This window comes from Neovison vison, chromosome 3, assembly GCF_020171115.1.
Source record: "Neovison vison isolate M4711 chromosome 3, ASM_NN_V1, whole genome shotgun sequence".
In the NCBI taxonomy this organism is placed as follows: domain Eukaryota; kingdom Metazoa; phylum Chordata; class Mammalia; order Carnivora; family Mustelidae; genus Neogale; species Neogale vison.
In genome coordinates this window covers 222653528-222679385 of record NC_058093.1, presented here as the reverse complement: position 1 = coordinate 222679385, position 25858 = coordinate 222653528, and the positions used below count along the sequence as shown (strand labels likewise).

Sequence of the window (25858 nt, the reverse complement as noted above, 5' to 3'; positions counted from 1 at the left end):
GCATTCTTAGTCTCTGTACCTGGTGTAGGTACTCTCTGAATGTTGAAGTGAATTAGTGAACGGATGAATGAATGAACAGCTGTAAGGACTAGAAATCCAGAGTAGAAAGGGATCTGATGTGAAGCCTTCTCAAGCGAGGCCCTTTGATCAGCATCTGGGGAGCAAATATTTGTTCAAAACTGAGGTAACATGGGTGGGGGAAGGCATTGGGGATGCAGTCAGACCTATCAAGGTTTCAGTCTTGGACTCGGCGTTCGAACAATAAATATTTACAAACTCCAACTCTGGGCCATGTGCCCTGTCAGACCCAGAAAACAGAGGGTTCGGAGTGGCCTCCATCCATGCCCTCATGGTCTCTTTGCTGTGTGACCTTGGGTGAGTGAATTGATGTCTCTGAGCCTTCATTTCCTCACCTGTAGAACAGGGGCATGGATCCCTGAGGGAGGGAGAAAGCTACTTCAACAAGTGTCTCTCTCCTCTGTTATCCAGATGCTGCCGTCTTGTCTGCCCCCCAGTCCCTTCCCCCATGCCGACTGCTCTAGCTGCACAAGGGTTAAAACCCAGGAGCTCATGTGACCCAGTGTAAACCATGAATCATTCCCTTTGCTCTCTGTGCCCAGCCCCCCTACCCCCCAGGATGGGGCAGATGCGCCTGGGGGTTGCCATGGCAACCCCGCCTGCACTCCAGTACAGCCCTGCCCAGTTCCTTCCTTGGGGGACCTCCAGACGGTTTCACCTGGCTGGGTGTTGCTTTCCAGGGAGGGAGAGAGAGGAGGCTGGAAAGGGGAGAGAAACAGAGGCAGACAGACAGACAAGCTCAGGGACAAACAAGTGGAAATTGAGATGCGGGGAGGGAACAGAAAACCTGACCGAGAAACAGGCCACCAGAGGGAGACAGACTGACAACCATGATGCCGAGGAGGTCCCGAGATGCTGCCCGTCACCCTGGAGGCAGTTTCTCAACTATCCCAACCTTCCCGGGGCTGCCAGATCCCTGACCCAGGCGCGCCCACGAGCATGCACGTGCAGCCCGAGGTGAGGGCACAGGGCGGGTAGGCTGTGGGCACGTGAAGTCGCCGTCAGCCCCAGGGGATGGTGAGCGAGTTGGGACTTGGGGGAGGAAAAAAAATGGGGGCAGACGTCAGCTCCCTGGGCGGCCGCCTCCCCGAGGCCCCTCCTGCATTCCTGGGCAGCGAAGCCCCTCGCTAAGACGGGGACTGATGTCATCCTGGGCTGCCGAGCCAGGGGACCCGGGGGCCCTAGTGGCTGCCTCCGGAAGTGAGCTAGCTGCCTGCCGGCCGACAGGTTTAGAGTCTCTGGCCAGAGGACGAAAAACCTGCATGGCATGGGTCAGGTGAGCCGGGTCCAGCAACCTGCCCGCCGGGTCCTTCCTGTGTGTGCCTGGGAGGGGCCGCCTACCTGAGGGACGGTGAGCACCGGGGCACCCAGGGCCACCGCCTCTTCCTCCCCCACCTCGCGGGGACTGTCACACCCTGGAGTGAGCGCTGCTCCATTTCCCCAAGCTCCCGGTCACAGCCACACAGCCCGTGCAGCCCGTGAGCACCGCTGGGGCTGGGCGGTCCCCAGCGTGTTGACTTTACAAATCCCGGTCCACCCTGACCTGAGACTCCGAGACTCCCGGCCCGACCCTGACCTGCCTCCCAATTCTCGGCGAGACCCGCAGGTGCCTCCGGCGGCTGGCTCCGCGATGCTGATTTACTCCCCGTCTGGCTGAAGAGGGCTGCCGGGTTTTCTCTGCAAGCAAGCCCAGAACTTGCGGGAGCGTAAAGTAGAAAGAGGGAGTGGACCCTGGCTGTGCAAAATTACTTTGTCCCTCGCTCACCTCCTTCCTCCCCTCCCCCGGCCCCATGGATTACCTGGGAGACAAACTCACGGTGGCCCAAACCCACATGACCCAGTGGATGGGCACTGTGAGGAGGTCCTTCCAGGAGGCCCTCAACTTAGTGACCACCACGGTGGGCCACGAGCGGACAAGCGGGGAGCCCGCCAGCCGGACCCCCTTCAAGCGCACGTCCTCCTTCAGACATCTCGCCTCCCGGAGTCGGGAGTCTTTCCGCCGCTTCTCCGCCCGCAGCCAACAGAGATTTTCTTCCCTGAGGAAAAGGCAGACGGACTCGGAGCCACCAGACCTTGTAAGCTTATTATGTTTTTTGGGTTTTTGTTTTGTTTTGTTTTTAAATATTAATGCCACAGTAAAAACTCCTCCCCTCCAGAGCTCCCCCCCCAGTTGTGGCGGGGGGGGGGTCCCCATAGATCCAACCAGGGAAGTTGCCTCTTCCAGAATCATTGTCAATCAATCCCTGCCGTTTCCTGTCCCATGTGCCTCAGAAAAGAGGCATCAGAGGTGATTCCCCGGGCTGGTGGAATTACTCCCTCTCCCGAAGCAGTCAGGAAGCGTATTCCGCGTCTGCAAGGATGGGGCTGGCATGTGGGTCGGGTTTGCTGTGCCCGTTGGTTTATCTGGAAGTGCCGACACTCGGGCCCCAGACAAAATGCTTGTGCTCCCCTATTTTTAGGGAGGATTAGTTGGCACCTGCTTCATCTCCTCTGACCCTCCCAGGGTGGCCAAGTGTTTGCGTCACATGTGTGTTAAGTTAGGGCTTTTGTTATCTTGTTGTAAACGAAATTGCAAAGTGGCCTCTGAGTATCCAAGGAGACCCGAGGGGGTGGGCAGCCTCACCTGCTGGGCTGTGAGCCTGGGGCTTGGTGAGGGTCCTCGGGGTGGGGGGGCTCTGTCTTCTCTCACTCTGGGGAGGCTCTATGGGATTTAGGAGAGCAGGGTGCAATGACTGTTCCTCCTAGGAGATGGTAAAGAATCGATCTCAGGAAACTCACTGAGGATTTAGAGAGGTGGCACTGGGCCCAGAGAGGGAAAGGCACCTTCCTGGAGAAGCACAGTGAGTGTATGGCAAAACCAGGGCCAGGATCCCAGGCTTTGAACTACCCGGTCCAGGATCCTCCTTTTTTCTCCCCAGACCTTCCCAATAACTTCAGGGAAGCCCCCCTCTCTGACCAGGGCTGAACTCAAAGAGAGGGCTTGCTGTTTTCAAAGAGGAGGCTTCTGCTACCAGACAGTGTCAGCCCAGCTCAAAAGAGCCTGAAGGTGAAGGGCTCGGCCAACTCCTTCTCTGGGTTCAGCATGGTGATATGAGCTGATGGTCGTGATGGGCCCCAGCTTTGAGCGATGAAGCCATGGGGTCAACCAGGCTCTGAGCTGGCCCTCTGCATGCTTATGGTTACTGAAATCTCCCAGCTGCCCTGATGGGTGCAGGGACTCAGTGTCCCCAGAGAGGTGTGGTGATTCCCCCAGGATCACACAGCAAGGCAGACAGTCAGATGCAGACACGCAGCTCTCATTAATATGACATGTTTTCTGGTGGGTCTGTGCTGCCGTACAGCCCTGGAAGAATCATCTGGAAGGGGTTTCCTGGGCCAGGGAGAGGAGGCCTCTCATTCACTCTTTCTGTACCTCTTTCTCTCTGTTTCTGTCTCTCTGTCTCTATGTGCACATCTCTCTGTCTCTCTCTTTGTCTGCCTCTGTCTCTATGATTCTCTCTCCCATCCCCTCTGTGGCAGTGCAGTTCAGGGCGTGGGGTTTGCTAATGTTCAGCTCTCTCGCCCTCGAAGCCGTTTGACCCTCGGCACTGGCTCGGATCTCCCAGGCCTTGTCACCCTGTGTGGTATGTCAGCTGCTGAGTGGCCTGCCTCCCCAGCTTGGTGGAGGAATGAATGCAGTTAGGCTGTGCCTTCTCTGCTCGCTCTTGTGTCCCAGCGCCTGTCGCTGTGTAAGTAGGGGCTAAATAACTCGGGGCTTCGGGCCCCTGCCCCAGATTTAGCACTTGGCATCTACTGAGCTGTGAGCACCAACTGGCGTTGGAGTTGAGAACTTGACTCAGACTCTGCCATGTCCTGGTTGAGGGATTTGACCCATTAGGAAGCATCAGTTTCTTCTTCTGTGAAGTGGGGTGAACCACGGCATCATGTGGAGGTCGAAACCAGCGCCCGGCAGACAGAGGATGCACACGCTTGGAAACACCTCCTCCCTGTTGGATATCGCGATGTTTGGACTCGGCGGGATGAGGGAAGCCTCAGCTTCCTCATCTGCGAAAGGGGGGTTATCATCACTCCGTGTTTCCATTCCCCACGATTATTATTTATCAGCAAGGACGTGCCTGTAAACGTGGGGCGCGTGCAGCCATGCCTAGCGTGTGGTTTCATTGCCTTCAAAGTCTGCCGTTGCCACAACCAGACCTTTTCTCTCCAGCCGTTCCTTCAAAGATTCCCAGTGAACTGGAAAATCCGCACACGCCCCCTTTTACTTGGGGGCCCCACTTAAATATTTGTTTTATAGGAGGAAACTTGGTAAAGCCAAAGACAATTACTTGAGAGTTTGGGGACAAGGGGACTATCCCATGCTGGGGTGGGGAGGGCAGCGGGCTTTTGGTCCTTACGACTTGAACTTGTACGTGATTTATCTAAAAAGTTTGTTCTGTTCCAAGTCCAGCCTCAGGCTCATATTTACTCAGAGCACTGTGGAAGAATCTATCACAGGCATAAAGTAACCCTCAAAGGCGTGCCCTGAAATGTTTTCTAAGGCCAGCCTTGAAATAATTTGCTAATGGCTTGCCTCTGAGTCCAAGGAATAAAAGGGGGAAAGAGGGAAAAACAAACGCATTGTCTCTGTGCGACAAAGACAGGAAGAGGCACGTTTGTGCGGCAACCCAGTGAGCCTGAGAAGGAAGCCCAGCAGACTAGATGGACTCTCAAGTGGAGGCCAGACAGAAAGTTCCAGAACCCAGGAACAATGGCAGTGCCACAGAGGCCAAGGCTGGAATAGAAGCGGGAAGTGGGGTGTCTCCAGGGTCAGGGAATGCTACCCAGAGGGATCTGGAATGGGACAGACTTGAGATCAGGTTTCGAGTCCTCCATGTGCCGGCCGAGTGACCTTGGGCACATTAAATCACCTCTTTGGACTTCTGTGTCCTTATCTGTAAAATGGGTTTGCAGCTGGGTGGTGGGTGGTCCAGGAGGATAGAGCAAGAACAGCACACACCCCTGGCCACTGTTAAGTGCCCCCCCCCACAGGAAGTGCTTCACGACTACACATCACAGGTCACTCTGATGGCTCAAGGGCTGGGGCTTGGAGTCTGTGGCTCCAAGTCCCACCTGCCCAGGTGTCCAGATCAATTGTCTCAGGAAAGAGAGTAAGGGTCTGGCCAGCCTCCCATGAACATTTCTTGTGTGACAGGCTCTGCACTAAACACAGGGTGTGTCTTACCTGTGTATCCTCACGTCCTTGTGTTTTCAGCCCACCTGCATGGGTTGAGTGTGTCCCAAGGGTGCCAGCCCAGGGGAGGTAGTGGACAGTGGACACACAGACACTACTCCTGTCCCTAAAGGTCCTTTCCAGGATCCAGGCGGACAATGATACACATCAGCACACAACTACATCATGCATGTGCCAGAAGTCAGGAAATGATCTTGAAATAGCAAAGACCCGTCCGTATCATCAGACTGCTGCTGCATATCAGTTTCTTTTTTTTTTTTTTTTTAAAGATTTTATTTATTTATTTGACAGAGAGAGATCACAAGTAGGCAGAGAGGCAGGCAGAGAGAGAGGAGGAAGCAGGCTCCCTGCTGAGCAGAGAGCCCGATGCGGGACTCGATCCCAGGACCCTGAGATCATGACCTGAGCTGAAGGCAGCGGCTTAACCCACTGAGCCACCCAGGCGCCCTGCATATCAGAGTTTCTGAGTGTCACCACTGTGGGTGTCTTGGGCCAGATAATTCTTTGGCAGGGAGAGTGCAGTCCTGTGTATGGAAGGATTCTCCCTGGGACATGCCAGGAGCACCCTCCCAGTCAGGACAACCAAAAATGTCTCTGGTTGCTGCCCAGTGTCCCCTGGGGGCAGAATTGGCTCCCCCAATTCCCCCACCCCCTATCCCAGCTGAGAGCTGGTTGTGTATAATTTGGTTTGGAGGCCTGGTCACTGTAGCCTGTGTATGTCCCCCATCTCCAGAGTCAGGGAAAGAAAGAAAGAAGGAGGCACCTGCTTCTTGCCAGAAACTGGCATCCCTGTGGGAAATGGGGTGGGGGGCTAGCCCCAAGTTTCATGGATGAGAAGTCGAAGCACAGAGAGGTCAAGTCACAGGCCTAGGGTCACACAACTGGAGTGGGTGGCTGAGGCCAGGACTCCAGTGCTGCGTGGCCCCTAGCCATGCCCTGCCCTGGGGCTCCTCCTGTGAGCACTGGAGCCCAGGCTCTGTGTTCAGTCCTCCAGCCCAGGCTGAGTGGGAGTATTTGGTTCTGTGTCAATTATGGAGTGAAGTAGATGCTTAAAATATTCAGCAGGGCCCAGCGTCTCCCCACTGCACAAGCGCACACACTCACACACACACTCACAGACACACATGCACACAGACACACAACCCTTTTCTTAGCAAGTGGCAGAGATTTTGAAAGGAGAGGGGTTTGTGGCTCTCGTCTTCCAAAGCCCCGATTTGATCAATGCTTCTTTCGTTATCCGTTTCTTCAGGCTGCTCTAATAAATGACCACAACCCTCGTGGCTGGAAGCAGAGGGAAGCCTCTCCCTTTCCAAGTCCGAAGCCAGAAGCCCCCAGTGCAGGTGCGGTCAGGCCACGCCTCCTGCCTAGGCTCAGGATCCCTCCTACCCCTGGCAGCTTCTGGTGGCTCCAGGTGCTCTGTGGTCTGTGGCCTGTAGCTGCATCACTCCAGTCCCTGCCTGTGCCTTCATGTGGACTTGACCTCTGTCTCTTATAAGGACACTTGTCACTGGGTTTAGGGCCCCACCGGATAATCCATCATGATCGTGTCTTGAGAGCCTTAACTTCGTTCCATCTGCAAAGACCTTTTTTTTCCCCCAAGTAAAGTCACATTCACAGATGCGGGGGTCAGGATGTGAACAGGTGTTTTTGGAGGTCATTAGTCAACCTACCACTCTCCCCCTTCCGGGCCCTTCCCCTCCAGTCCATCCTCCGTCCAGCCACCCAAGGGGTCAAGTCATTCCCCTGCCTTACCCCAGACTTAGAAAGTCCCAGCCTCTGACTATGGCCTTCAGGGCCCTGCAAAACCTGGCTGTCCTTCCCTCTCAACCTCAGTTCTTAACTGCTGTCCTCCATGCTCTTTGGACTTCTGCCACTCTGACCTCCTGCTCTTCTTCTGTCTATGCCAGCTCCTCCCGGACCCAGAGGGCTTGCCCTCACCATTTCCTCTGCCTGGAATGCTCTTCCCTCTCTCTTCCCCTCCACACAGAGAGACTTCCTGAGAGCTGAGGCTGGGGGAGAATCCCCGCAGTGTTTCTCTCCTCTGCACCCTCATTAATATCTTCCTGCCTCTGATCTCAATTGTGCTCCCTTCCTCTCACTCATTTATTCTGTGCCCTCCACCAGACTGTAAGGCCTGCGATGTTATGTCTGCCTTCCTAAAATCCTCTCTCCTTTATTTTTGTGTTCCCCTTGTGGTGCCCTCTCCACCTTGCAAATGGGTAAACTGAGGCCAGCTACACCCCTTCTAAGAGTGGACACCAGAAGTCCAGCCCAGGGAGGTCTGGGGTTCTTTCCAGGACCAGGGCCTTTGCCTTCCTGGTTCCCTCTGCCTGGAACGCTCCTGTGGCTCTCTTCACCTCTGCTGCTCCCACTTATTGAGCACCTACTGTGTGCCAGGTACAGGTTGTTCCATTGCTCCCAAGACTAGCCTTTTGGGGAGTAGGGTCCAGCTGCCAAGACCCCTTTCTCCATCTCCCGAGGCCAGTGCCAAGTGCTGCTTGCCAGGGCACATCCAGAGCCCCACCAAGGTATCCTGCTCCCAGGCCACCCCTTAGGGCACCCAGCTGGTGTGTTGAATTTAACTGCCGCCCCAGAGACCAGTGTGAGGTGGTCAGGCCGCTTTCTCTAGGGCTGGCCCTGCCGCGCCCAATCTCAGGGCTCCTTTTCACCCTCCAGGCAACAGAATGATGTCACCCTGAGAACAATGGCCCCTTCATGGATCCAGCCAGGGCTAAAGGCTGGGCCAGGGGCTGGGGCCCTCTGGGAAAGACCTGGAGAGATGGGCAGGGCAGGACAAAGGGCTCAGCTGCTCGGCAGGGGCTCTGCTTGTGCCAAATTATGTTGATCTCCTCTGCCCTCCCCTCAACTAAGAAAGGGGTGTGTGCTCATCTCCTATTTGGAAAGTGTAGAGAAACTGAGCGAAAACAAAATCCACCCATTATTCTCACATCAGTGTGAACCAGTTTTGGCATTCAAATGCATTTCCTTCCTGTCTTTTTTCCTCCCTCCCTCAAACTAAATTGTCAGTCCTCCCTGTCTTTCTGACCTTTCAGAAACGTAGCAGTTTTACATACCTTTAGGGGAAAAAACAAAACCAAAACATTGTTCCTGGCCCTGCAGCCCTCTGGCTGGAGGAGTGAGTCCTTCCCCACCTGTGGCTCTCTAGAGTGACTACAGAGTGGGTCTGGCTTGCATCCCTTTGTCTGGCTTTCTGAGCAGTCCCTGAGGTTTAACCGCCCCCCCCCTTCTGTCTCTGTGACCCGGGGGGTCAGGGGGCTTCTGTGACTCTGGCTTTTCCTCTCCCTTTCAGCATTTTACAAATCTCAGATGTTTTGTCCAGACAAGCGCCTCTTACTTCCTCATTCGGAAGTGAAACGTCACAGGAAGGAAATCTGGATTGATACATGTCACGGGGAATGTTATATTTGGGGGTTTCATGAAGAATGAGGTATTTAGCAAGGAGTCATCAAGATAATTCCTTAGGAGAGGAAGTGGCATATTGAGGTCTTACTGTGGTTTGCTGGTAGATGCTTTACCTCTGGGTCTTGGGGGATAGGGGGAAGCCCTGATTTGAAGCACCTGTCTGTCCCCAGGGTGTAAATCCTCCCACTGGGGGCGATGGCAAGCTAGGGACCCACCGCCCAAGCACCTGGAGCCTGGAAAGGACCTGCAGTGCTTCATGGCCATGGAGCCCTTGCACCACGGAGACTCGGTACAGACATCCGTGACCTCAGGGCCATAGGTAATAGTAGAAGGTGGTGATTAGGGAATGATAAGATTTGAATATTTGTTACCCTTGCTTTTGGTGGGATTGGTTTAATTGTGTGTTTATTTAATTACTTTATTTTGTTAAAGATTGTTTATTTATTTGAGAGAGACCAAGGGCGGGGTGGGGTGGAGATGCAGACTCCCTGCTGAGCAGGGAGCCAGAGGGATGGGGGGGGCGGGGCTGGATCCCAGGATGCTGAGAATGTGGACCTGAGCTGAAGGCAGATGCTTCACTGACTGAGCCACCCAGATGTCCCTAACTGTGTGTTTATTTAATGTAATGGCTGTCTTAAACCACCGGCTCACAGTGGATCCTGAACGGACCCATGGTTGTCTCTGGGCAGCCGGGGCAGGCCAGCTCTAGCACGCCATGGTCACGTAAGAGAGATCAGAGCCATGGATTTGAATCCCGGCTCTGCCTCTCAGTTGCTAGGCGACTTTGGGCAGGTTGCTTTGTCTCTTGATGTCCATCTTCTGTAAGATGGGAACGATGCTATGACTTCTCCCCCGGCCGTGGTGGAGGCAATCCTGAGGTGACGCCCATGGAACCCAGCATGGTGCCAGGACGGTGCCAGGCGCATACGTGGATCTCAGCAAATGGTGACTGTCATTCTCATTGTTGCTCTTTGATTAGTGCCTAATATTTGGCAAGACACATGGGCAGCCTCAGAGCGGCCCCCACGGATCCTTGCCTTCTGACGTTCAGCGCAGGGAAGTAGCCTCCCCAGCCAGTCCAGGTGGGCTTGCGTGACTGAGAGAATCCAGCCGAAAGTCTAAGCGTCACTCCTGAGGTCAAGTCACAGAGACCCTGCAGCTGACCCCCTTACCTCTCTTGGAGCCTGTGCTCTGGGGGAAGCCAGCTGCCACGGCTCGAGGACACGCGGGCAGCCCCGTAGAGAGGTCCCACATGGCAAGGAGGCGAGACATGCCACCAGCCCCATGACTGGGCTTGGAAGCAGGTCCTTCAGCCTGCGGGGGAGGCTGCATCTCTGGTCAACGGTTCGAGCCCCACCTCATGAGACACCGTGAACCCGGACTGCTCAGCTCAGCCCCTCCTAGATCCCTGACTGCCAGTAACTGGGAGAGAGAACACATGGCTGTCATTGGGGGCCGCTGTGTTTTGGGGACTACTTGTTACACAGCAACAGACAATGAATACCAGATGCTTCTCTCTTATACCTACAGCAAGCAAGAGTCTGAGCGTGGCTAGGGAGTATTACTCCTTCCTCTCACAGATGAGTAAATGCAGTGGGAAGAACTCAAGTGACCTGCCCTAGGTCTGTCATGGGGTAGCTTTCAGGCTTCCCCCTGGAGGCTTTTCTTGCCTCCAGCGTTCTTGCTTGTAAAGGAGGCTGCTCAGCCAGCCTGGGTCTAGGGTCCCAGAGGCTTTTGAGCAATGCACCCTTTTAGGAGTTGGCGTGAATCTCCTGGCACAGGATGGAACCCATTTCTTGGATCCTAAGTGCTCATCACCCACATTTAACTCATCAAACATTCATCATAAAGCCTGAGCCAGACACAGTAGCAAACTCTCCACACTGATTTGGGAGCCTCATATGCAAGAGTGGCTTTTCTCCAGCATTCGTCTCTAGGTCCACTCAAACCGCCCCACTCCACAGAAAGGAGGATCTTAAAACAGAACTTACTGCCAGGAGTTCAACATTGCAAAGCTTGTGAACAATTTCTGCTTTTGGCTTTTTAACATAGATTTGCTGTCCTTGGCTGCTTTTTTCTGATGGTGGGGGGGAGGTACAGGTAGAATTAGATCAATTCAGTTGAGAGCTTTGCTCTTCCTTCAGGCAGATCTGAGTTTGAATCCCAGCTCTGTCACTGACTAGCTGTGGGACCTCAGGCAGAGGATTTTACTTCTGTGAGCGCTGGTTTCCTGGTGAAGCATGTAGCACAGCGCCCAGAACCTAGAGAGTATGTAGTAAATATTAGCTGCCGTTATCCTCCTATATTCCCAACATATCAGTCAGGTTAGGGCATGTCATGCTGCGGTAACAAACCATCAGCTCTCAGTGGCTCAATAAAGAATGTTTATTTCTTCCCCACAGTGAGTGCTCTGCTGGTTCCGCAGCTTGGTATGGCTGCCTTCCCTCCAGGCTGTTAGTGTCTTGTCGCAAAGCCATCTGGGAAAACGGGATGCCTGTATAACAGTGTGGGAGGAAGAAAGCTTGAGCATCACTCCAAGGCAGAGGCTATCATCCCATTTCACAGGTGGGGAAATTAAGGCTTATGGAGTAACTCGTCTTGAGCACTTCCCCCGTGCCAGCCACGGAACAAAGCACAATGTCTTATCATACCCTCAGCCCTCCCCCCACCCCAAAGTAGGTGTTATTTTTGCATCTGTGCTTTACAGATGATAAAACTGAAGCTCAGGGAGAAGATGGGACTTGTCCAAAGTCACCCAGTTTACAACCTGGACTCTGGCCCAGGCCCACTGATGCCTCATTTCTTGTCCTTGCCCATCAGGACCATGAGTAGAGAAACCTGGTGTGCCTTGAGGCACCATGATGTAGATCAGGGTTTCATGCCACGGCCACATTGACCCTTAGGGCCAGATCCTTCTCTGTGGTAGGGGCTGTCCTGTGAACTGTGGGGTGTTGTGCAGCGCCTCTGGCCTCTGGCCAGTGTTTACAGAATTGATTAAATGTCTCTTGGGAGCAAAATCGCCCCCAGCTGAGAACCACTGATGTATGAACGGGAGGAGTCCAACATGGGAGCCCAGAAATGTAACTTGAGGTCCCTGCGAGGCACCTCAATAACCACATGACCTTCGTTGACCGACTTTGAGAGAAGTCAAGACATCGGTAGGGCTTTGGAATTTCCTAACTTTTAGGTAAGATAACCTTTGACACCTGATGTAATTTGGGCAGGCCTTTTGACCCTGATAAAAAATGTTTTTCCCCTATTGGCTACAAAATGGAGCAAATCGTGTCTGTTGACAAAGGCATTATGAGGATGACATGACATGTTCGTCGGGCACCCCGCATGGCTCTCAGCGCACAGTCAATGCTTTATTGTCATTCTGGTTGTGACCTGTCACAGGAGGGGGAAGGGGAAGGGTGGCTGGGGCATATCCTCCTGCATTCAAAGATACTTTTCTTGATCTGCTGAATTCCCAGTCCTGTGTCGTCAGGCTCTGCATCCAAATATTTGCTTTCTGCCGAAGCCAGAAATTACCCGGCAGCCCACATTCCTGTCACTCACCAGCCTGATTTCTAGAAATGGCCCTCCCTGGGCACACCTATAATTTAACATCTATAATTCCTCAGGTAGTGGCTAGAAGTCTGTCCTTTCTTCCTGGTAATTGTCTTCTGCTCTTGGGAGGGGGAGGGATAGTTGTGGGGCTGTGTTGAGACAGCTGCCTCCCCTAGCCTCTGCAGACATCTTGGCAGGAAGTACCCGGAAGGTTCTAGAACCTCTGGTGCTAAGTTCAAAGAGTGGACCAAGGTGGCTACCCCGGTGGATGATGGGTAAACAGAGTTTCATTGTTCATAAAAGTTTTTATATGAGCCCTGAAAGCAAGTGTAAACAGGTCACCGAGAGACAGGACTTCAGCACAGAGTTCCTCTTCTGAGAGCTCTCCTGAGCTTTGTCAGAACATCTAGATCATTCCATCTGACCCTTTTCGTGTTGGGGAAACCAAGATCCAGAGAAGGAAAGAGACCTACAGAAAGTCATGCAACAAGTCAGGGACATATCCAGACCTGGAACTTGGGTTTCTAAAGTCAAAGTTGGGACATTTAGGGAATGTGCGGTTCTCAGCCTTGATATCCTTCAGAGCTGTTTGCAAAACTCTGTGTGAGAGGCATGAAAGATCATGAGACAGTTCCCACCTCTGGGAAGTTTTCAGAAAGTGATTAAGTTGCATATCCAGACTCCGTGGCCCTGAGCCAACCTCTTCTCCATAGCATCTGCTGTGAGCCTAGTTTCCCTATTTGTAAATGGAGGCTCTAGTGTGACCTTTTAAGGCCTCCCAGTGGGATCAGCCTGGATGCAAATCTCCAATCCTCCATCTGCTAGCTGTGTGACTTTGCCTAAGCCTCAATTTCCCCATCTGTAAAAAGGAAATCATCTACTTACGACAGCAAGAATTCCTTTGTCACAGGTGTAAAACGCCCCCCAGAGCACCTGGCACATGGTAGTTATTGGTAATCATGTGGGTTTCACTGTATCTGGTCTCCCTTTCCAGTCACCTCTTCCCGGCCCATGCACAGGCCATTCCCCTACCTGGAATGATGAAACAGTGACACAGGAATTTCAAGGAGAGCCAGTGGGCCTGGGCTACAGAGATGGAGCCAGTTGCTCCCGGCCACCCTCCCAGACTCCTTTGCTGCCACATGGCTTCCCCACCCATGGCTTCCCTGCAGGACACGCCACTCTAAGCCCTCCCTCTTGCCCCTGAGTCGCTACTTGATAAGGAAGCATATTTGGTGCCTGTGGTGGTAGGGGGGAGTCTTTAACAGTGGCCGCTAATTAGGAAGGAAGTGGCTACAAAGGGTTAATCAGAGGCATTCTGCTCTCCAACTGAGGGAACAACAGTTGGAGGTTTTTCGTATCCTACGCTGGAGATTTTTTTCCTTTCCTCATGCATAAATACAGGGCCTTTTGGGGGAGGGCTGGAAAAAGAAACAGACTGTCAGAGCTCTGTATAATGTGAGCCCCATGGATTTTTAGCAGCTTTCTGCCATCGGTGGGAAAATGTAATCCCTCCCCTGAGCCAAACCACCAGGAAGAGTAGGGGCTGCCTAAGTGGTGTCTGTTGGCCCAAGGCAGATGAGGGATGGAGAAAACACAGGGGCAGTAGAGACGGGAGGCCTGGGTTTGAATCCCACCACGGCTGCTTCCTCTGTCTTGGGCCTTGGCCAGTGACTTTGACTTCTTCAAGCATTGTTGTCTGACTTTGGGTGACTGGGTGACTCCCAGGCTAACCCTGGGAGGACTGAAGTCAGACTTTGGAGGGTGCTTGGGTGCTGGTTCGCTGAGAAGAGTCTCAGGTGGGGCTCTTACGGGGCTGAGGCCAGCCCCAGAATCTGCCATTATAGCAGGAGCCCCAGATGAAGACAGGCCCGTGGGTGCCGCACTTGGATAGCCAGTTCCTTCACGCAATTCACTCAGTCAGCAGATATTTCTTGAACATCTACTGTGTGCCGGGCACATCTGGAGGCCTGGGGATCAGAAGGGAAAAAGCCGGAGATGGTCCCAGCTCTCAAGGACAGTGTGTCATTACAGGAGGGCATGCTGTGGATTTGCTCGAGGGGACGTCTTGTACTTGAATGAATGAGTGGATGGATGGATGGATGGATGAGTGAATGAATGAATGAACATACACATGGTACATGGATCATCAGCACCCGTGTTCTGATTGTACAGGTGTCCCTGCACTTTCTTCCAAATTCTCCCTAGTGATTCTTGCTGGACCAGGAGGCCATGCTGAGAACTGTTTGTGCTTTCTGGTCTTCCGGGCTCAGCACTCACCCCACACATTCGTGCTACTCCATAAATAGCTGATGGTCGGATGAACGAGTGAACGCAGAGACAGACACAGGAATGGACTCTGCTCTGGGATGGCCACCAGCCAGGTTCGCTGGGTGGATAACTTATAGGGCTCAGTGCAGCTGGGGTTTCTTGCTAGGAACATGGCATAGAGAGGCTCTAGATTTAAATCAGAGTTCTCTGTTCAACAGCAGAGTGTCCTCCCCATAGGGTCTCCGGGCCTACAGTGGTTAAGTCTCAGGGACTTGGGGGTTCAGACCTTGTCTTGACCAGCTAGAGCAGGTCCAGCTTTATTCTTGGCATCCCTGTTTGGTACCCTCTGGGCCACTTGGGCTTTCTGTGGGTGCCCCTGCTCTGCCCCATCTCTGCGTCCTGTCCTCCATAAGTCATCTCCCTGGATCCCAGGATTCTCGCAGTTGCTCTGGGCTCACCCAGCCTTCCCTGGCCCCCATCTGGAATCCTTTCGGAGCCAAGGAGAAAGGTTTCTTACTAGCTGATTTCGATCCCGCCCTCTGCTCATTTAAACAGCTCACCTGCTATGTGCCAGCCACGGTACTGGGTGCTTTCACATGCCTGATAGTACTCTACTCCCATGATCACCCTCAGGGGTCACGTGGAAAGGAGCACACGCTTCGTGGCCGGGGCCCTTGCCCACCGAGGCTGGAGCTTCTCCTTTCTACTTCTCTGCACTGATGGCCCCGTGAGCTGAGTGGCTGGGGTGCTGAGTTATGTTTTACCCTAAGTGCTGTGAGGACAGTGGCCTCTCTGTTTTGTTGAGTCAGACCATGCTAATTAGATAAAGCTAATTAGGTATCACAGCTAGTTGGATAAATCCCAGCTTTGCAGCCTACTAGCTGTGCGACAGAGGCAAGTTCCTTCCCGGCTCTGTGCCTCAGTGTCCTGATCTCGAAGGGGGGATAATGTTAGCACTTCATAGGGTTGTCCTGAAGGATATGGGACCATATCTGGCACTTATCTGGCTCTGAATATGCTTTGTATTGGGGTACCCGGGGGGCTCGTCCTGTTATGTGTCTGACTCTTGGTTTAGGTTTGGGTCATGATCTCAGGGTTGTGGGATCCTTTTGGGATTCTCTCCTTTTCTGTCCCAACCCCTCTGCCCCTTCCTTGTGTGCACACATGCAAGCTCTCTTCCTCTCTCTCTCAAATAAGTAAATAAAGTCTTAAAAAAAAATGTGCTTAGTATTGGTACGAGTATTATCATATTCATTGTCACAAGAATATTATAAATACATACATAAAATATGATAAATATTTTGGAGGTGTGAGTTCCATATGGCAAAATGCATATATGTCTTAAGCATTCAGCTTGATGAGTTTGGACAAATGCTCGTACCCGTGTAACCCACACCTCTACTAAGATCTAGAACATTCTTACACCCCTCCCCCCAAAAATTATTTTATGCCTCTTCCAATCGGTCTGCCTTATCTGGCACTTAAACAACCACACGTTGAATGAATGAATGAATGAATGGGTGAATGAGTGAAGAGTGAATGAATGAATGAAATCTGTTTTGTCTGATCCCAAACCTCCTTAGGCCGCCTATGCTTGTGATCATTACTTAACTTGATTAGCTGTTACATGAAGGTTTGAAATAGTACAGGAAGAAAGCCATCATCCTAGGAAGACTTCAGTATGCTGAAAAGATCCCATAGAGTCCGATTGCTAACAAAATAAATGCCTGTCCTGGGGCGCCTGGATGGCTCAGTGGATTAAGCCACTGGCTTCGGCTCAGGTCGTGATCTCAATGTCCCGGGGTCGAGCCCCGCATCGGGCTCTCTGCTCCGCAGGAAGCAGGCTTGCTTCCCCTTCTCTCTCTGCCTGACTGTCTGGCTACTTGTGATCTCTCTCTCTGTCAAATAAATAAATAAAATCTTTTAAAAAAAAAAAAAAATGCCTGTCCTACTGGGATGGAGAAAGCGCCGATGTCTGGATGGGATGTGCCCTGTGGGATTCCCTGCATGTCTGGGCCTCCCCTGAGAGCTCAGGCATGGCTGTGCCCTCCCTGGCACCTCTGGGCCGAGAGCCCCTCTTCCCACTGCCCTCAAACCTATCCTGTCCCAGGAAAGCAGAACCTAGTGTCTCAGGCCTGTGGAATATGGGAGGTAGAGAAGCTTCCACCATACATTCTCCCAGTGATTTTCATGGGGTCGGGGGGACCAGGAGGTGAGGGGTGCTGGCAGGGCTCCAGCCCCCCTACACCTTACTCACAATGCCCCAAATCCAGGTTGCTCCTTGATCTTTGTAATAACTTTGTCATGACTAATGTGATTGTGCCTTAAGAGGTTTTCCTAAAGCTAGAAAAGGAAAAGGAAAGCGGGGAAACACCCACTGCCCTCCATCAGAGACTAGATGGGCAAACAGGGCTAGCCTTGCCCCTGACAGTAGTAAGTGTGGTTCTGAGCCTGGGCTGCTAACTCTGAGTTCTGAGTCTTCCAGCCAGTCCCCCATGGTCCCACCCTAGAGAGCTGAGTCTAGGGGGCCTGCCTGTAGCCCAACCCTGTGATGCTCACTGAGGGATCTGGGGTACACAGGTGAGCCCACGGGTGGTGCCTGATTCCCCCTGAGCAGATTCCTGCGGCTTTACTGCTAAGGGAGCAGGGGGGCGCTTGGGCTTCGTTTTGCTCCCTTCGGGGCCTGGCAGGTCGCACAAGGCTGTTCACTCCCTCTGGAGAGGTGGTGATGAAGTCATCCCCTTCCCGCCCCTGGACTGTGTGGCTGGTCAGGTCAAGGGGCCATTTGTACCCGCTCAGGCTGACGTCATCCCAGGAAACCATTCAGCGCTGGGGGCCACCTTCGGCCCTGGCTGCCTGCCCGCCTGTCGCCTGTGTCCTGTTTTGTTTGGTGTGTGGGGCAGACTCAGGGAGCACTCTGTGGTTGGTGGAGACACGGTCTCCTCTCAGCTCTTTAACAACAGGGTGACATGATCCCTTCTCTCATGGAGACACCTGGGGTTGAGGGCAGACTGGTTCCAGGTTCAAATCCCATGGGTGCCACCTCCCGGCCTGATGGCTGGGGGCAGGTTACTTGTCCCTCAGCTTCTTCTTCTCTGAAAGGGGGGGAATGGAGACGTCCCCTCCTAGGGTTGTTCTATGATAAGGCCAAGGTGACGCATTTAAAGCTGCTTAATACAGTGCCTGAGCTCTCAGGAGGCACCTGTCACCCTCTGTTGTGATCGTGGTGGTGGTGGCTGTCATTTCTGTTGTAGGGGAGATGGTTACGAATGACGTGTGCCTTATTCCCAGAATTGATTTAAGTCAAGCTTTAAAAAAAAAAGCAAAACAAAAACCCAAAACAAACCAGACACACTTGCTCCCTCTTGGATCCCCGTTTGTTTTAAGTCAATGCGATTTAACAAGACACATAATTGGGAAGCGGGATGTGGGTGGCTTCCCAAACCTTCACTCTGGTAAGGCTCTCAGCCTCCTGATTTGCAAACCACTGTTGAGAGAACTAAGGTTCTCAGAATATCTAGGTGCCCAGAGCCCCCACCTCTGGGCAGTCTGATGTAGCTGGTCTGGGCTGCTCGTCAGGAAGGTGGAGTCTTCAGCGCTCCCCAGGTGATCCTGCCAGAGCCTGAGAACCACTGGGTCAGGCAGCATCACCTAAAGGACCCAGACTTCAGGGTAAGAAAGACCCAGGATCAAATCCCAGGTCTGCCCCTTGGCTTCCAGGTGCAACCAGGGACAAGTTCCTACCCCTCTCAGAGCCTTGGTTTCCATACCTGTGAGAAGTTTCTAGAAGCTGCTAGGGGGGCCACAACACCCACATGGATGGTAACTCTGAGGAGGTCAGGAGTCAGAGTGGACCTTCAAAGATGTGTTGTTCCCTGGATATCAGGGCGAGGCTAGGAAGATATCTGTCCAGCCAGCCATTCCCACCTTGCCCCCATGGAGGATTTCTGTTGCTGTCTCTCACCTCACTCTTCTGGTCTGAGAGGTTCCCAGAACTCCTTTTTGCTACACTTAATACGATAGATGTTTCGTGCCTAAGGAACACCAGCGACCGTACATTTAAGAACCACGTGGTTAAGCAATGTTTTTAATGGAGGACTTTTATTTATGCAAATATACATTAGTTTCCTCCAGAGACCATCACTGTCATTCTGTATGTCTGGGATCTCCATTGAGAGAAGTGCTGTAGATTGGCCTGCTGATCTGAATGGGGACGGCTTGTGGCGGTGACTGGACACACCAGTTTCACCACATTCAAAAATGCTAAATCCTGGGGCGCCTGGGTGGCTCAGTGGGTTAAGCCGCTGCCTTCAGCTCAGGTCATGATCTCAGGGTCCTGGGATCGAGTCCCACGTCGGGCTCTCTGCTCAGCGGGGAGCCTGCTTCCTCCTCTCTCTCTCTCTCTGCCTGCCTCTCTGCCTACTTGTGATCTCTCTCTCTCTGTCAAATAAATAAATAAATAAATAAAATCTTAAAAAAAAAAAATGCTAAATCCTGATGGGGGTGGTGGGAACGTGCTTCCAAATGGAGGAATTCGGTAGTATGCATTGACTATGTAATTCACAAACAGCTCTGCTTGGATTGATGTCTTGCATAACACGCTTCAGGAAATGTACCGACTCATTTTTATTTCCCCCTCTAGAATTCTATACATCGGTTGCCATTAAGGGACTGTTCTCCAAACTGCCTGTATACGAAGTCAACAATAGTACATTCCTTCCTCTATTTTTCTTGGGTGGAGAGGAAGGTACGTGTATAGATATGTGACTCACTCCCATCCAGGCATTGATGGGACAGGCCCTAGAGGGCCTTGAAATTCCAGAAGAGGAACTCTCCATCTGGTCTAGCCACCCCCCCTCTTTGTTCAGAGAAGGGGCTGAGCCGAGATAGAAATGACTTGGCTAAGGTCCTGCAGCCCCTTTCAGGCAGGCATGGAATCCAGAAAACCTCACCGCTGGACCTGGGTTTTTTGCTTTTTGGGTTTTGGTGGGTTTAGTGTTTTTTGTTTTTTTTCTTGCTATTCTCCACCTGGCTGAGTACCTTGCATGTTGTTTTTACAGCCTGAGCCTGGTTGGCCTCCGATCATTATTGAAATGAGTGGAGGTTTCCGGGAACAGAGCGAATCCATAGAGTTTAATTAATGAATGTGCCAGAGGGCTTGGCAGCTGGATTCCTGTGTTTACCACAGGCTTGGCTGGCACCCCATTCAGGAACTGTAGGAGGGTGGGGTCCATCTCCTTAGCAGAGGGTGGGGTGTATGTGTGTTTGTGTGTGTGTGTGTGTGTGTGTGTGTGTGTGTGTGTGTATGAGAGACAGAGAACCTGAAATTTGCCTTCCCCACCCTTCTTTAGAGTCCCGTGAGACCGCATATGATTTTCTTTATTGCTTTTAAAAGCGCTGGCATTTTGTTTTTAGCATAGCATTCTTTATCAATTTGTCGAAAGGAAATCGTCCCTCAGAGACCCCAGAAATAGAAGTGGCTCTCGCGTCAGCAGACCTAGCAGCAATTTTAGTTATTTCTGTTGTTGTCCAGCATGTCAAGCCAGGTCGGGCTCCTCGGGGGAGCAGCAAAGCTCAGAAAACCTCGTGGTGCTGAACTGGGATGTGGGGGGCAGCTGGGGACCACAGCTAAGCCCAGCCCCACCCCCTCTGCCCAGCGCTTGACAGCTCTGCAAGGCAGGACCTCAGAAAGGCTGCAGGGCTCGAGTTGGGCAAACCCAAGTTTGAATCCCCGATCTGCCACTTGCCTTCTCTCGTATCCTGGGGCAGGCATGTGCCTTAACATTTCTGGATCTCAATTGCTTCTCCGGGAAGCTAGAAATACATGAAATGCATGTAAATGCACACACTACGGAGAGCACTTAGCAGAGGGCCTCTCAGCAAGCCCTCTGTAAGAACTGGTGGTTATATCCTAATCATCATGATATATACATTCCAATTTTATAGGGATGACAGCTGAGTCTTAGAGAAATTCATTGACTTGCCTAAGGGTTAACATCACATTATGGCTGACCCCCCGTCCCCACACAAGCCCCAGGCTCTGCCATCTCCTTTATATTTTATACACAAAGACTTGAGGGATCCTGGGCACTTTGGGCTGTTTATTGGAAAGCCCTTTATTGCATGGATTTTATGTGTTTCTTCTAGTAGTGCTGGCTGCTTGTTTTCCCCTCTACATTCACACTTTTGAATTTTCCTTCCCACTCTTGGAGTCTAAAGAATCAAAGCCAGACGTGTGACTAATTAACACCTCCTAAGAGGGGGAAAGGTGACCTTCTAGATGTCATTAAAATGGCAGCCACCAAAAGAAAGTGATTCTGCCCCTCACATGACTGTCTGGTGGGCATCAGCTCCAGAAACAGACCATGTGAGCTTTCCCTTGTCATCTCTCCTCTCCAGTCCTGCACCTTCTGGGTCCCTGGGTGGGGCCGGACCACAGTCATAAGGATGCTATTGGCAGATGACATTGATTGAGTGCTGGCTCTGCCCAGGCACTGTTCCGGGTTCTTCACCATGCTTGGATGCTTTTAATCCTTCCAGGCATCCTGTGAGGTACATATTATTACCCCACTTCACGGTGGTGGTGACTGAGGCTCAGGGAGGTAAAATGACTGGCTCAAGGTCACACAGTCAGGAGGCCACAGAATTGGGATTTGATCAAGGCCTTTGGACTTGAGCCCATGAGCATGACCTTGGTGCTGTCCCAAAGCTATAAACTCTTCAGTGTACTTGAGCTCTGAGTTGGAACTGCCCTGACCTTATTTAGAGGAGGAAGAGGGGAGGGAGCCAACATTCTGAAGTCGCTACTCTGGGCTTTATGTGCCAGATGGTATGAGCCTGTTCCACGTAGCTACCATTTCATTCCTTTCTTTATATACTCCTCTCTCCCTCCCCCTCCCTCTTTCTCTTGCTTGGGCCTCTCTTTCTCGATGAAGAAATCAAAGCTCAGAGACATCACAGGCTTACCCAGATCGCACAGCCTGTCAACTCCAGAGTCTGAACCCAGATCTGGGGGTGCTGAGCCCATGCTTTTTCCCCACACTAAGCCAGACGGTGGCATTTTTGATTCTTTCACTACAGAGGAAAAGGGATAATGTGGATCCAGAGTGTGGCATCATGGAAAGAGCCCTAGATCAGGAGTCGGGAAGCCTGGTACTTAGTCTCACTTTTAACAGGACCCTGCTGTGGGGCCCATGAAAATCTTGCCCCTGCTTTCACCTCATCGCCCCATTTGTACCACAAGGTCTTGGTCTTGGTCTCCCTGGTTTCTGAGCCTCTTCTGCATGCCAGCATCTTGTGTATATTCTGATGAGAGCATCACATGCCGCAGTGTTTATCCTGAAGAAGATGAAGCTCAGGGCTGACCTGCAGACCTCTGAGGCATGGCCCCTGCAGTAGGGGAAAGATGCACCTCCATTCAGTGTGTCTTCCAAGGCAGAACTTAGATGAATAATGGAATTTTTGCTTCATAAACAAGAAACTTTTCCCTAGGAGCAGAATAAACAGGTCCCATCACTGGGGTACATTTTGGAGGCTGTAGACATTCACGGTTGGACAAACAAATACTCATTTGCTTCACATTAGGGAATGTGAAGTGGTGAGTCTCCTATCTCTGGAGGAAACCAAGCAGAGGCTGGGTGCTCTGGATGCAAGGCAGAGTGGCCTCTCCAATACCTCTCAGCTCTGTAATCCTGTCATTACCCAAGAGCCGGTACCAAAGAGGCTTCCACCCACCTGCTAACTCCAAACTGGCAGGGGCTGCCAGGGCTGTCACAGATTCTCAGGGCTTGTGGGAGCTCAGCTCTGTAACCGATTGTTAATGTCTGCCTGGGGCAAGCAAAGTGCTGCTGTTACCACTTTTTACTTTTATTTTGTTGTTCCTTTACAGGGTGACAATTCGTGATTGCAACATGAAATTATTACTATGTTTCTTAATATCCAGGGACAGGCAGGCATGGATATCAGCACCAATGGCAGCAACAACCCCCAGCTCCCGCACCTAAAATTCTCCGTCCTATTACTGTACCTGGCCTTTGTGAGTGGCTTTAGGAAGGTGTCAGGGAATCGCGGAGTGATCGTTACTAACCTTGGTTTCCCTCAGTTGGGGAAGTTGGCAATACCTAGCTTTGGAGCTCAACAGAAGCAGGCATAAACAAAGTCATTTGAGGTGCACCTCTTCCGTGTCTTGCAGGGACACTGCTATAGGTAGGCTATAGGCCTACTTAATTTTCCAAGCCTCTCACTCATCAGTAGGTAAATTGCACATGTGCGGGGGAATCAAGATGGGCCTAGATGACCAGCTTCTGTAAGTCTCTTTCCTCCTCCTCTCAATTCCTGTTATGAGCCGTCATACCCTCATCAAGTGATTTCCTTCCAAAGCAAAATAAATGTGGCCAAAGCCTTCTTGAGGGAGTTTGTCCACCTGGCAGGATCCGTGGCTAGCTGGGGAAGTTTCCAGCAGGTAGGTGATTGCCGGCAGGGAAGACTGAGTCTAGAGAGGTTAAGCCACAGATGCCTAAGCATCTCAGCTTAAAAGCAGCAGAGTTGGGCCTATCTGTCTCAAAAGTTCCTACTCTTAAATATGTCAAGTGAATGGTTGTTCCGCAGTAGGTGTTCAGTACACAATGGCTCCTTTCTCTCATCTTTGTCTCAAAAACAGTTTGCCTTTGTATGTCAGGATGAGCTAGGTTATGCTGCAGTAACAGACAGCTCCTGTTTTAAAGCAGAAAACCAGTTTTCTCTCTTCAGTGTCCTGCACGTCCACAGACATTGGTTTTGTTTGTGTTTCAAGTCATTGTCACTCCAGGGCCCAGGTTAATGGAGCAGCTTGCCTGGGACATGGCCCTCCACATGGCAGAGAGAAAGGGTGCATGGCCAGCCATCCACTGGCTCTTAAAGTTTCTGCCTGGAAAAAAGCGACATCACTTCTAGCTCAGCTTTCATTGGCTAGGGCAAGTCACATGACTGTACTCTTCTCACAGGGAGAGGCAGTAAATATGTATGCCTTATGATACAGTCTGCTGCCACCGTCTCACTGTGATCTCTACGGATTCATTTATAGAATTGATTTGGCACAGGCCCATTTTGTTCCCTTCTTGATAGTACAAGCCACTGTTCTGGATTAACTCTGTCCTTGTCTCTTGGATCAGTCAAGGAGCTCTGAGTCACCCGTATACCCATTCTCAAGTACAGCACAATTTCTAAATCCAGCCTCCCCATACACTCATTCATCTGTCGGTTCATCCCGGAAGACAGCCACCCCGTCACGGAAAACAACTTTCAGATGCCAGAGTTCTTTAAAGAAACTCAGGGTTCTGGCCTGCGTTTCTCTGAGCCACTGAAGGGTTGCTGACTTCCCCCTTGGGTCCCGCCTTACCCTGGATGGGCTGTGTACCAGACACTTCCGTGCCAGGATCAGACCAGTCTGGCCACCTCAGGAGGGTGCTCGATCGCTCAGGGAGCTCTTTGTCTCTGGGGGCTTGGGAATTCCACGGCCTACCTGTTTGTCCCAGTGAGGGACAGGGAATGCCAGCTTCGGTGCTCAGGCAGAGAGAGACCGCAGCCAGCTGTACCACCGCCCCTGCCCACCTCCTCCCAGGCCCCGACTGAGAAGCAGTGGAGGAACAATTAATATGGAGCCTGGATATAGTCGTAAGGGGCCCCCTGAGCATTTGTGCTCGTCTCTTCTCAGCTGGGTATTCTGGGGATGCTGCTCAGAAGATATTTATAAAAGGAACGCTCATTTCCTGGGGTGTTCAGAGAGGTAATGACATAGTAGGGGCCCCCTTGATGTTGCTTACCTGGGAGGTCTATAGGAAGATGGAGGCTTGGCAAGCTGTAACCTCCAGCCTTGCTCCCAAGAGGAGGAACCTGATCAGAAGCAGACCTCCCTGGTTATGGGGTAGAGGAGGGTGGGGGGGTGCTTCTAGAAGGCGGGAGGGGAGGCTGTATGGTGTGTAGAAGGGCTTAGATCCTGAGCCTGCTACCTACATGCTGTGTGACCCTGAGTAAGTCACATTGCCTCTCTGAGCCTTTGTCTCCTCTTAAAAAAATAACTTAGCACTTGTTCAGTTGTCAAAGATGTTACACGGCTTTAACGAGACCATTCATCTCTTCAGCAAATGCTTCTTTTGGAACTGCTGTGTGCTGGCAGTTTGTCAGAGGACAAGACACTGTCCCTGCCCTCATGTAATTTACTTTCTTGTTGGCTTGGGGAGGGGGGGACACAGTGAAGAATAACAATAAAAGATATTTACCAAGTGGTGGTAAGAGCTGTGAAGAAACATAAAGAGAAGTCCGGGGATAGAGAGGCATGGAAGCGTGTGAACTTTACTCAGGTGATTCAGGAGGGGTCATCCATGCAGAGACCTAATGAAGGATGGAGCCATGCAGGTGTGTGGAGGGAGAACATTCCAGAACCAGAAGCAGCATGTGTGAAGGCCCCAAGTTGGGGGGTGTGCAGTGCTTGGCTTGCTTCAAAAACCCCGTGGAGGTTTGTAGCTGGAGCAGGGAATGAGGAGGGCAAGTGGAGGCTGAGTAGTGGAGAAAATCACTGTTTAGTCATGACCACTTAGAAACCATCACGAACCTGTTGGCTTCCAGCAATACAAATTGTTTCCTCATGGTTTTTGTAGGTCAGGAATCCAGGCACAGCTTAGTTGGGCTCTCAAGGTCTCATAAGACGTACTCTGTGGTGCATGCTGGGGTGCGTTCTCATCTGGAGGCTCAACTGGGGAAGGATCCCCTTCCGTGCCCATTACTGTTTGGCAGAAGTCAGTTCCTTGCAGCGAAGGACTGAGACCCCTGACTGTCAGCTAAAGGCTGCCTAAAGTCTCTTGCCACATGGGTTTTCTCAACATGGCCCCTGACTCCATCAGGCCAACAGGGAGAATCTCTAGAGCCAGGCAGCTGGCAAAACAGAATAACATCCCATCCCCTTTGCTGTATTCCGTTGGTCAGAAGTGAGTCACAGGTCCTGTCCGCGCTTAAGGGGAGGTGGTCACATAAAATGGGGGCACTAAGGGAACACATTAGTGTCCAACTGCCACCAGCAGTCAGTGAGGGTAGAAAATGCAAGGCTGTGAGGAGGGCTTAGCAGGACATAGTGAGCATGTTGGGATGTGACAGGCAGCCATGGGAGGCTCTTGAGCAGGGAATCGGTGTGAGAAATTGTGCCTGCTTCAAGTTATGCATTCCCAAAATAGCCATTGCTGTTATTAACAGTCCAGCTCCTGGTCAGAACATTGGTCACATATGTGGGAGGGAGAAGGCAAAGGGGAATTGGAGAAAATAGAGCTCTTCTTCAGG

The 25858-nt window shown here is 51.9% G+C and overlaps 1 protein-coding gene across 7 annotated transcripts in view; it reads left to right on the top strand.

Annotated features, from left to right (window-relative positions):
* The window catches only part of KIAA1671 (KIAA1671 ortholog), a 183774-nt gene that overhangs the window by 122268 nt on the left and 35648 nt on the right, over positions 1-25858 (top strand). The window contains exons 1-2 of one of the 7 annotated variants that reach the window (XM_044244047.1): positions 799-1354; positions 2045-2153. The exons of 5 other annotated variants lie outside the window; for them this stretch is intronic. In XM_044244047.1, coding sequence (XP_044099982.1) covers positions 1221-1354; positions 2045-2153 — 243 coding nt within the window. In that variant the 5' untranslated portion in view covers positions 799-1220. Of the gene's footprint in view, positions 1-798; positions 1355-1503; positions 2154-25858 lie in introns of those variants that run through there. One more of the 7 variants, XM_044244046.1, reaches the window with a different exon arrangement.